Genomic DNA, 12,720 nt, shown 5'->3' with positions numbered 1-12,720 from the left:
GAATTTGCTCTGTTTTTTTGCAAAGATTTGTAGAACTGTTATAAATTTCGACCAGAATAAAAAATCACCGCTGAAAGCATAATCTAATGCAGGAATTTCGAAATGAAAGATGTACAATGTTCGTTTACGTTGTCCATGTCCCGTTTCTACTTTTCCCCCTCGATGCTACAAAAAGAAATGCCCGATAAAACTACTTTCGCTCGATATGTATGGTGGTGTTAATGGTCGATGAGAGATGGGAGCAACAGCGGTATATGATGATTGCGCACAGGTATACCGCGCCACGTTTATGGTTCAAGGTTATGCACACACTCCGCGCTCGCGCGTCCGCGCTGAGACACGAGATGGAGACGAACCGAAACAAGCGCACGAGAAAGAGAGATATGGCAAAACGGCGAAAAAGCTAGAGAGTGCTATTTACTTGATTCCACAGATCACCGGCAGCGACTGTGGTCCAATGTCAGTTCGGAACACCGTGGCGAGGTTGCGCCGCACGTTGAAGCTATCGATGACCTTGTCCATGAAAGTGTCCTTGGTCGGCGGGGGGAAGCCAGGGGATGAGGAGGTGTGAATAGGGGTGGACTTTGGTTTGAGTGCAGTTTCCTTCATCCGTTCGTCGTCGTTGAGTGCTGCCGCGGTGGTTGAGGGTGCTTTTGGCGCAGGTGAGTAATGTCCATTCATCAGCACCGGAGTGTAGGTCGTGGCGTTCGGCGACTCGGAAGAGAGGCATGCTTTTTCTTCGTTCACTTTTTGCTCACGGCACTGCGCCAAGTAGACCATTATGGCCGTTAGGGCGACGGTGATGCTGATCGTTGTTTTACGAGAAACGATGGGATAAATGGAAGTAATTATGTAGAAATTGAGTTCAGCGCCAGTTCTTGTCTATCAAGTGGGGAAAATGGGTCAAACCCGGTCTTACCTTATAATGAATATGCTCGGTTTGCTCCAGAAGTTCTCCGTTAGTTGGAGATCTTTGACCTGCAGCACGTTTGGACGGAACTCGAAGATGTCTTGCGCTTGGATGATCCGCTCGTCGAAGTACCTTTCGGTCAGGTTGAACAACTCGCCATTCGAGCACGATTGAGGCACGCAAACACCAATGTGCAGAATGTTCTAGTTACGAAATCAACCCAGCAAATAGTCAAGAGAGAAACAATTCACAACCCCCTAAAGTACCCCTAGAACAGTTTGAGTAACTTCCAACAACGATCGACTTACCTCACTGAGAAATTTCATCTCTACCTGCCAGGCGGACTGGTGCTGGGCGTAGACCATTCGGAAGCCGACGTCGAACGGAGCCATGGCCTTCACCAGATTGGGTTTCATGTTCCGACGGTACCGATCGGACAGAGTGATGGACAGTGGGGTTTGTGCGGCCACGCAGCCTTGCTCCGAACCGATCCAATGGTTGTGACCCCACATGAAACCAGCCTCCTGGATGCCGGATGAGTCCAACACTGCGAAGCAAAAGAAGACAACAGAAAAGCGTCATCGATCAAATCTTACTCAATGTGAAAAATGTAAACAGTTGGAGGCTAAGAAATGTCAGTCACATTGATAAATATTTAGAAAAGAAGTGTGTTGTGTTCGGAAAGGTTGAAAATAATTGAGTTATTTGAATGAGTTCAACTAATACATTTAAAACAGGTTATAGAGAGCAAGCTGCAACTTGAAAACTTTGTTTGCTTAGCTTAGACTGACTGGGTGCTACTCCGTGATTGACCGGAATCAATGACAGTTGCATCATGAATTTACTAGATAATTGACTGGGAATGGCCAAAAATCCCACTGTGTACGCTTCAGAGACTCTCTTTAACGGTACAATAGCGGCGCCAGTCATGTCCTTACTGTCAGGTTCGAAGAGGGAAGGAATATTAGTACCAGCATGTATCGCGTTTACCGCTGTGACTCCACCAAAGGTAAAGGAGTATTTGTTAGTAGGGAAGGTATCTTTGAATCTGGATTCACTTTAATTAGTAATATAAGTTTATGACTTTGAATCATGACATGCTGGCTGCCGCGCTATTGTTTGCTGTACGCGGAAAGCAAACAATCGAATTGGTGGTCACTTAATATTTATTAAAAAACAAAGCGACAAAATATGCAATATGACGCACATTTACGCACTTTGCGCGAGAAGCAAACAATCGATCACCCACGTCAGGTGGCCACTTTATATTTACCACAAATGACCCGCGTCAGGTAGTCGCTAAATATTTAACTGCAAACGATACGATAGAACAAGCAAGCCAACGCACTACAGTATGTGGCAGAAAAGGTTCATACGAGAATTAAACAATCGATCAACCAGTTCAGGTGATCGCTCCATGTTAATTCATCAAAAAAAATAAAAAAAAAACAACAAATATACATACTATACTCGAGTATTAAGGCGGGAGAAATAATTTGTAAGGTGTGATCCTGAACAGTTATATTTACGGTGACTTACTGTGACGACCTACACTAATTTTATTAAAGAATATTACTAAAGTTCACATACACTCATAACAATAACTAGATACAAAAATCTCTTAGACCCCGGCCACAAATTACGTAACGCTCTAAGAGGAGGGGGAAAGTACGGCTGAGCGTTACGGCGCATACACAAGTATTAGGGTTTTCATACAAAAAAGTGTTACGAAGGAAAGAAGAGGGGTCCAAAAACGAAATATTTTGCATGAGTCGTTAATTTAGATGTTATTTGATCAATTTACCTTTTGGTTGCTTAAAAATATATTTTCATGATGGAGCAAATCTGAGCCCGGATTCGGATTCAGCGGCCCAAAATCTGTCAGAGACAAGGGTGTAACCAGAGGGGGCGGGAGAGGGGGAGAGGGGGCGGCCCCCCTCCCCCCTTGCCACCAGATTTTTTTTAATTCAAGCCAACTCAAACCTTATCAATAATTTAAAGTTTCAGAAAAAATATCTTAAAAATTTAACTGTTCTCATAATTAAAGTTTTTATCCATAATTCGGCACCAACATTTCAAAAGGGCGTAACTGCTTTTGCAACCAATACCTTCTCATAAAGCTGTGGACCGTATCTCATCCCTCCCGAGCAATCCACTAGCACAAATAGAAAGATAAAATCCTCCTTTTTCGTTTAATGGATGTGAATTGCGTAAGATGAATGATATACGATGCACAGCTCTGTGAGAAGTAATTGGTTGTAAAAGCAGTTACGCCCTTTTAAAATGTTTATGCCGAATTATTAAGCTATTTTTACTCGACAACCAGAAAAAAATTCGCCAAGTATTTCTCCAAGAGAACCAGTTTAATCTTATCATGGAGTTTTACCAAATAACAAGTTTGGTAGAATGACTAAATTTTGTGATGTTTTTTCATGGAGTATAAAAACAACATGGCAAATTTTCCGGACATGCCGGAAACGGTTCCGGTAGGAAAAAAATAAGAATATGTAGAACTATATGCTGCTATAGAGCGTAGTAGCACATAATTCACGATATTTCACTAGTATTCAATGCAAACTCACGCTATGCTAAGAGCAAAGCATCTGAGATTTCTTTATGAATTCTTTCAAGGACAGGGATTCTTTCAGGAGGGGGACTTTTCCTGGAATTTCTCCCACGATTCTTTCAGAAATTTTTACAGATACTTCTGCAACTATGAATTGACGAATTTCTCCAGGAATGTTTTCATAGCTTTCTTCAGTGATTCATGGATTGATCCAGAGACATTTTCAAGAATTCCTCGTGGGGATTCACCAAACATTTTTCCGGGTATTTCTCTTGGAATATCTGTAGAAGTTACTCCAGGGATTGTTCCAGTGCTCTTTAAGAGGATTCCTCCAGGAATTTCTCCAAGACTTCCCAAAGGAAAGTCAAAGGAGATCCTTTTAGGTATTTCTGCAAGTGTTGCTCCAGAGATTTCTTCGGGGATTCCTCCAATTGCTCCAATAATTCAATCTGGGATAATTCGAAGTATTTCAGCAGGATTACCTTCCAGATATCCTTCCAGAACAATATACCAGAGATTATTTAAAAATTAATCCTAGAATTCGTTAAAACAATGTACAAAACATTTTTATGAGAGTCCGTCCAAAGAAACAAAAATTATTAGTTCAGAAATTATTGCAGATATGAATTAATATTTTTCTAGGTATTCCTCAGAAATTTGTTTCCTCAGGAATTTGTTAAGAAAGCTTACCTGGAATTTCCTAAGGAATTCCCCAAGCGATTGCGTCCGGGAATTCTTATGATATTCCTCCTGGTTTTTCTCCGAGAATCCCCCCAGGGCTTCACTATGGAATTTCTTGTGTTTCTTTAAGGAACAATTCCAGGGATTATTTTAAAAATTCTTCCATGGATTCCGCCAGGAGTTCTTTTTGGAATTCTTTCAGGAACTCTTTCAGGAATTAATCCAGTACTTCCTCCAGGGACTGTTTAGGGATTCCCTTAAGAATGCTCCTGAGATTCCTTCAGTATTTCTTCTAGGGATTCCTCTGAGAATTTCTTCATGAATTACCTCAAAAATTTCTGCATGACTTCACTCGGGAATTCCTTCTGTGATTCTTTCTAGAACAACTTATTTTTAAAATTTATCCAAAGAATCCTTGAGGAACACTTCTTAGGATTGCTTCAGGAATTCCTCCTTGTATTGTTTTAAGAAACTCCTCCAAGAATTAATTCAGTACTTCTTCTAGGAACAGTTTAGGGATTCCCTTGGAAATTCTGAAATTCCATATGGAGTTTCTTCAGTAATTCTTCTAGGGATTCCTCTACGAACTCTTCTACGAATTCCTCAGAATTTCCGCATGAAGTCCATCTGCAATTTCTTAAGAGATTTCTCCGAAAATTTTCTTCTGAAATTCCTTTAGGAATTCTTCCAGGTATTCCTCTGGGAATTCCTGCAAAGATTTCTTTAAAAATTCCTCCAGAAATTCACCAAGAGATTCCTCTAGAAAGTCAGCCTGAAATTCGTCTAGAAATTCCTCTAGAGATTTCTCCAGGAGTTCTTCTGGAGATTCCTTCTCAGGAATTCCTCTAGGATATCCTTCAATGATTCCTCCAAGAATTTCTCAAGGATTTCCTCCATGCATTCCTTCAGGATCTCTCCAGGAATTCCTACAGAAATTCCTCCAGGAATTCCTCCAAAGATTTCTCCAGGAATTACTTCAGGGATTCCTCCAATAATTCCACCAGAAATTCTCTTAGTCATTTCTTCCAGGAATTTATCCAGGCATTTCTCCAGGGATTCCTCCTTAGATTCTTGCGGAGATTTCTCCAGGAGTTCTTTGAGCAATTCCTCTAGGAATTCTTCCAGATATTCTTCCAGGAATTAGTTCAGGGAGTCCTCCAGGAATTCCACCAGGAATTTCCCAGGAGCTCTTCCAGGAGTTTCTTCTGGGATTGTTTCAGGAATATTCTTAGGATTCCTTTACGAATTCAAGCAGACATTCCTCCAGGATATCATCCAGGAATTTAAACAGGGTCTGCTTCAGGAATTTTTCTAGAAATTACCCCAAGAATTTCTTCAGGAATTTTACCAGAAATTAATCTAAGGATTTTTTCATAAACTCTGTCAGCAATTTATCCAGCAATTGCTTCAACAAATCCTTCAGAAATTCTTCCAGAATTTTCTCTAGGATTACCTTCTGGAATTTTTCCAGTTTACAGTTTCCAGTTTACTTAATGGAATACCCATGGATACCTTCCAAAATAGCTCTACAGATTTTTTTAGAAATTTCAACAGGGATTCTTCCACAGATTCCTTCAGAAAATATTGCAGGAATACCTCCAAAGGCTTATGCGGTTTTTTTTAATGTACATATTCATAATTTTCTCAAAGAATTACTTCAGAAAGTTTTCCAATAATTCCTTCAGAAATTCTCCAGGGTTTCCTTCAGATAATCTTATGCACGGACTTGATGAGCACTCTCAAAGCTTCCATTGAAGAAATCCCTACATAATAGTTTCTTCAGGATTGTCTACAGAAACATTTCTGAAGAATTTAACTGGATTTCCCTTGGGATTACCTTTCTAATGAGATTTTTCCACATATTTGTTCAAGGATTTCTTCAGGAATTCTGTCAAACATCCTTCAGGGTTTAACATGATTTCTCAGAAAATTCCAAGACAAATTCACAACAACGACAACGAGGGGTTTTCCAGGAAGTTTCTCAAGAAAAACCTGCAAAGATTTTTCAAAAAGTATCCTTACGGTTCCTTCACATATTTCCTCAGGCTTTGTTTTAAAGAACTCAAGCAGGGATTTATATAGAAATTCGCCTGAAATTTCTTCAAAAAATCCTTCAGGAATTGTTTTTGATAATTCTTATGAGATTTTTTCTTCCGAAATTTCTCAATGGACTTATTAAATATTCCATACATTTTTTTTTCCAATAATTTCGGTAGGAATGTGTGCGAAAACTCTTCCAAGAAATTTCTTCGGATAGTCTCACGAGAAATCTTTCAGAAATTACTCTAGTTTTTCTCCAAAAATATCACGAATATTCCCTTAGAGATTCCTTCGGAAATTCTTAAAAAAACATCTTCCAGAGGGTTTTTCAGAAGTTTTTCCATTTTATTATGTCATAAATACCTCCAGGACTTTCTCCTAGGAAGCCTCTTATAATATCTCCATGTTATCTCCATGATATCTCCAATTTCTTTTAGGAATTCCTCCATAAATACTTCCATAGCATTTCTACTAGATTTCCTTCATTGCAGAATTCATTTGGAATTTTTTAAGGGTTTATTCAGAAGTATCTCCAGATACATTCACGAGGTTCCTTTAAAAATCCTCCAGGGTTTTACAAGAATTCTTTAGAGATTCCTCCAGATGTGCTTCTAAGAACTCCACCAAGAGTTTTCACCGGAGTAAAAAAAAACCTCCAGGGATTTTTTCAAAAACTTCCTTGCGATTTCTCCAAATATTCCTTCAGGGATTTCCACTGGATTGGCCTAGGAATTTGTTCAAAAAGTCTATCAGGGATTCTTTTTGAAATTTCTCCTATGATTCCTTTTTATTTTTTTCCAGCGATTCCTTCGGTAGTATATCAATAATATTCCGAGCTAGATTCCGAGCAATTTATTAGGCATTTCGGCAGGAAAGCCTTCAGAAATTCTTTCAAGTTTTCCACTTGGTTTTCCAATCGGCATTCCTTCAGAAAGTCTTACAAGGATTCCTTCAAATGTAATTCCAGTTGTTCCTGAAAAAATGTCTCTTGAGATTTTTTTTAGAGTTTTCTTCAAGAATTCTTAAAAAAGGTCTGCCAGGAATTTTTATAGAATTTTTTTTTCATCGCCATTTCTTTGATCAGTTGAATTTTTTTTTATTTGTTTTGGTACAAAGAAAATTGTCACAAACAGTTTAAGTTATGACGAGCGCAGCTTTCTAATCAGATTTGATTTTCATTACTTCTGTTGGTGTATGAACCGGCCTTGGCAGTCTTTAAACATTTGCAAAAATGGTTATTGCATTTTAATCCGACGGTTTCGGTTATTTATTTGCCGGTTCTAATCAGAGGTAGCCACTTGTTTGTTTTTGCGATGGGATCAGCTTTGGTTTCGCGAAACCTCCCAAGGAACCAAAAGTTCCGCATTTCATGATAAAATGTACTTTCATTCAAGTTCTATGAAGTACAGGTTATGTTCCGAATGGAACTTTCTGGCTGCTTAGAAGGATAAAAATAAGCTTTTCTGGATCTTCGCATATAAGTTAGCCTCTTAAGCAACTTTAAAGCTGTTCATAATGCTTCTCGGTATGTTGTTGGAAGTTTCGACGTGGAACCTTCTAGTTTCTAGAAATTCACTTCAGTAGCTTGATGTTTAAAGGAAACATTTTCCGTCATTTTGGCAAAAACAACTTCATAAGAAAATTTTCATAGACAACAAATTTAAATCGGTTTAGTGTATCGGTAGCCGCTGCTTGAGAGCCCCATACGCTACCCCAACACCACAATTGTAATTAAGTATGTATGTAGTGGGTGAAATCTTACTTGAATCAATTCTCTTTCGACAGCCAGGTTCGTAAAAACAGTCTGATCAGAAATAATTATTTATAAGATCTCTTTTCCTACGGGGCGCTAAAATTTGAAACTCAACCAGCTATGTTTGTACCACGCAACCCGGGAGCTTCTCGACAGCTGCCGAACAACGTCAGCGTACCTAAAAATTTTGGTCCGGGTGGTACCATAGACTAATTTCAAGACCTCGGTGTACCTACCAAAGAAAACCATTAAATTTTCTGTGCCCAGTCCGATACCCAATAAATATTCATAACCGTGAATTTTTTCCGTGTAAATTGCCTTTTGTGTATTGCGGTAAAATAGAAAAAATCCAACGGGGTTGCGGTGGTTTCGACCGCCGCAGTCGTTCCGCAAACGTCGAAAGTGCTCGGTTCACGCTAAAAAGCACTCACTCACTTGGTTGCCATAAAATTCAAAAATAATGCAAATTGTTCAATTTATGGTTTATGTAATCACAATTGGTGCCACAATATGTAACTCATTTTTAAACAATATTAGGTGTAGTTTTAGCTCTTTTGTATGCAGCTGAACACCATTAAACATAATTAAAATTTTCAACAATTTATTTTTGTTGATAGGTTGTGTGCATACTTTTTAAAGTGTGTAACAGTTTGACGTTTGCGGAATAGGTCTTCGTTATCTTCTTCACTCCGCCAGGTTGGATGATTTCTCTGGATAAGCAATAAATTATATTTAGCATGTTGCACCGATCTGACAGCTTTGACAGTAAGGGCCTAAACATAAATTACGTAATGTGGATACCGAGGATTGTTCACAATCTGTGAACTTGACTGCGGAAAAAATCACGATCATGACGCCGCTGGTGGTACTGTCAGATTCAAAGCGACAAGCGCTACTTTTGATAAGGACGAAAACCGACAATAACAAACCGCACAAAAATATTAAAATATTAAATAGAAACCTTAATTTGTTGTTTCCGCTATTCTTTTTGTTGTAAATATATGCAAATTAAGTGCGGCATGATGAATTTTGTTTACTTGAAGCGAAAATTATATCTATAAAATGGGTAAAGGCAAAATAGTCGGCTTTCATAAAATTGATAAGAAACTCATGTTTTCTTCTAGTGCGGTTATTAAGCACCAGCAAGTAATAAATTAGGTTATTTATACTAATATTTACAGCTACATATCTGGTGGCAAAGCCAAAATGGAAGTTAAAAATAATCGTTTGTTTATTTTTTTTTTGTTTCGAGTTTGATCTTCGGTTTGGTCTAGCATGCGCACTGCGCAGTCACCAATTAATATGGAAAACCGTTTCAACATGTGCTTTTATTACATTTCTTACAACAAATAAAAAAGAAAAATCAAAATAATTTCAATTTAATGAACATTTGTTTTTGCGCTTCTGTTGAATACGTCCTTTTGATACGAAACGCTAGCCTCTTGTTGGCTTCGACTCACCACGAAACAAAAAGATGTTTTCGCATGGACAAAAATTATTGCGTCAGTGAAGGATGCACCCGTTGTTTACGAACAGTAGCGACATCTGCTATTCGCAAGTAGGTACGCAAAACTGAGCTCTTCTGTCAGGTTACGGGGGGGTTTACCACGACAGCCATCTAAGAAGTCTTGAAGATCAACTGTAGCTACAAACATAACATAATGCAATGGTTATAGCAGGTTTATCCAGTGTTTTCCGCAGGGTTTTCTTCTAGAAGTTTTACAGCGGAGGAAGAGTTTTTCCTGGAAGTTCATTGATACATTTCTCCTGCGATTCAACAAGACATTTCTTCGATAGTTCCTCCAAGTATTTACCCATCCCTTTTCTATGTAGTGAAAAAGAGTCAATTTACACAAAAATACGTGTGAAGCTGCGGGTTTCAACATTTTTTGCACTAATCAAGAATACCTCACCAATTAGAAAAGATTTTTATTTCATTCATGCTCCCGGCTTCAAATTTTTATAAAACGAAAAAAAAAAGATCACTAGTTCTTTTCGACAGCATAGTATTAGTGATATTCAGCCTCTGGTTGAAATGAGTAACAAACCGATTATTTTTTTTTTCGGTTATAGCCATACATAATTCTCTTGGAAACGTGTATCATGATCCGGGGTATTATGTGTTTAAAGAGGGTCAGAATTAGTTGCCATTGGAAACTAACGTCAACGATACATTGGATTGTGAGGTTGTGTTGACCCGACTAGAAAAACATATCACACTTATAACACATTGTGTAATGATGTTATAAAATTTTTCTATAACTTATTATGTTATAAACTAATGCAAAATGATGTTAAAATAACTAAAATTGTAACAAAAAGTACACTGGTCTAATCACAATAATAACCTATTTTGTAACAATAATATCAAAATTATAACACAATATGATATAAAATTTAGCTTAAAGAAAACTAGTTTTTATCATATTTTGATACAATTGTGTGGCATTATTTTCTTAATGTCAAAGAATGAAAACTAAATTATTTCACAATGAGTTATTAAACATCATTTATAACATAATATGATACAATTGAGTTGTAACATTTTTAAACATCAAAGATGTTTAACGTGATTTTATCATAATGAGTTATAAATATCATGGTTAGTAATTATTATGTTATGGTTTTGTTAGAATCTTCTTTTCGGGAATCGAATTCAATTTGGTTGATATAACAATGTGTCTTGTTATTCCGAAATCTTACACAAAACGAATGAAACCGTTTAGGAGCAACGTTTTATCACAGAGAGGCTAAACCGTGATCTCCCTGAATGCATGTATTTATTTTTTTGACAGCTTGTTGCTCCTATCCTGCATTATAGACAACCATCAATCAAGAGAGAAGGATCATCCAAACACATCAAGACGAGTGTCAAAATCATTAATATGTTATAACACACTTCACTTCGATAAATGTCCAAGGCCTCCAATGAAGCATCTGACGGGTTAACTGCAGGCCTTTACGTATATTCATCAAAGCAGTGGGATAAATTTCTTCTCCAATAGTTCGAAAGCTTACAAGCAAATTTGCATAAAAAATGTTTGGAACCACCACTTTTTCCGCGGCATTGGGTATTTGGCAGAATCGAAGAATGCAAATATAAGAAGCACACACAATAGAGGTGTGAATTATTGCCGCCACCGGAAAGTTTATGAGACGATTGAGTTAACGGCGATAGGGCGTGGAAAAACCTATCAATTATTGTATTGGGGGATTTTTTATCATTTTGTCAAGAGATTGTGTATTGTACACATTGACCACTACGTCAAAAGCAACAGGGGGATTCACTCTACAACGTAAACCGCTGATTAAATTTTATCCCGATTAAACGTTGCGATCGAAAAGGCAATTTTAGATTATTTCATTCGCAATTCCAGGAAACAGTTCTATAGTTAAAAATACATTTTTCTCTACCTCGCTTTTGGGGCAATTAAGCCACTGCGTCCAATTAACTTTCACGTACCCGCATTTTGTCAATTTTCATCCGATTTTTTAGAAGTCGCCCTCAATCGATCATAAATTGGTGGTAGTTTATTACACTCAAGTGACAATGTAGTACCCAGAACCGTTCTGGAGATATTCCGGGGGTCAGGAAGTGGAGAAGTTATCTGTTTTGCCAAATGGATAAAAGTGATTATTTCCTGTGTTATTGTGTTTGAGAGGCCCCACGGAACCTGTTCCAGGATTTCCGGAGCGGCCATAACAGTTGATGCATACTTAAGTAATTTGTTTATGATCCATTTTTTCGAAATCATGAAGATTGATATGTCGCTCGGCATGTTTTGGTTGCAAATCAGAAATGTCCGCAATTTCACTGAAAATCGATGGTTTAAACACAATAACAAATGAAACAAACACTTTTAGTCATTTTGGCAACCCTCTGACCCCAGCACAATCCGGAATATCTCCGGAATGTTTCCGGATATTGCATGGCCACTCGATTAAGGGCGATACCAAAAAAATCGAATGCAAATTGACGAAATGCCAGCATTTTGAAAATCAGATTTAGGGGGTCGGGTTCGTGAAGGTTAACTGATCTTTTGTGGCAATAGCTTAAATATAGGGTCTTGTACCATTTGGGCAGGTGTACCTATTTTGGGCACTTGCTGTTATAACTTAGTCAATTTCAAACCAATTTATATCAAATGTTAAATAGAGTTAGGCACGTACAGTATCTAACTCTGTACAAAAATTCAAATCAATCGGTATGGAATTGACTTAGTTATAGCGACAAGTGCCCAAAATAAGTACAGCTGCCCAAATGGTACAATACCCTATACCGTGTAATATCGTATTTTTCCTTCTTACGTATTCAATGGTTAGTACAAGACAGGAGAGTGCCTCCTTTTTCCTATAAGGACGGTGGTACTTCCATCAATCTTCTGTTTTGATGGAAGGTTATATTTCCAAAAGCAGTTACGCTCTTTTGAAATATCGGTGTCAAATTGAGGGTAAATTAATAAGATAAAAGATAAAATAATTGTTGAAAAATGTGCATTGCAGAATTGTTTTAGCACTTACTAGTTGTTGATAACTACATAAACTCTTTTCGGTTTAACCGTTATGCATGCTTGACCGGTTGCAAAAAATCCGCAAAAAAAAAAACAAGATGAAACAATCATAAATCTTGCCAAAAACGGATACGTAATCACTGAACCGTCTAAACTTCCATCGAACCAGCAATCCGTACAGCTATGTTCCACGAATAGTATCCGGCTCATCATCACGTGCGCGATTATATGTGTCAAACCGACCGATTTGGAAACATAA

At 37.8% G+C, this 12,720-nt stretch overlaps 1 protein-coding gene across 1 annotated transcript in view; it reads right to left on the bottom strand.

Moving 5' to 3' along the window:
- Window positions 1-12,720, bottom strand: part of LOC109423346 (nose resistant to fluoxetine protein 6) — an 81,724-nt gene that overhangs the window by 16,915 nt on the left and 52,089 nt on the right. Inside the window, exons 2-4 of the mRNA XM_019698299.3 lie at window positions 1,219-1,457; window positions 920-1,113; window positions 422-805 (exon numbers count right to left, since the gene is read on the bottom strand). Of these exons, the coding sequence (XP_019553844.3) occupies window positions 422-805; window positions 920-1,113; window positions 1,219-1,457 (817 nt within the window). The remainder of the gene's footprint in view (window positions 1-421; window positions 806-919; window positions 1,114-1,218; window positions 1,458-12,720) is intronic.

This window comes from Aedes albopictus, chromosome 2 (genome assembly GCF_035046485.1).
Source record: "Aedes albopictus strain Foshan chromosome 2, AalbF5, whole genome shotgun sequence".
In the NCBI taxonomy this organism is placed as follows: domain Eukaryota; kingdom Metazoa; phylum Arthropoda; class Insecta; order Diptera; family Culicidae; genus Aedes; species Aedes albopictus.
Note: the sequence above shows the minus strand (reverse complement) of the source record. Positions and strands in the feature narration are given on the sequence as shown.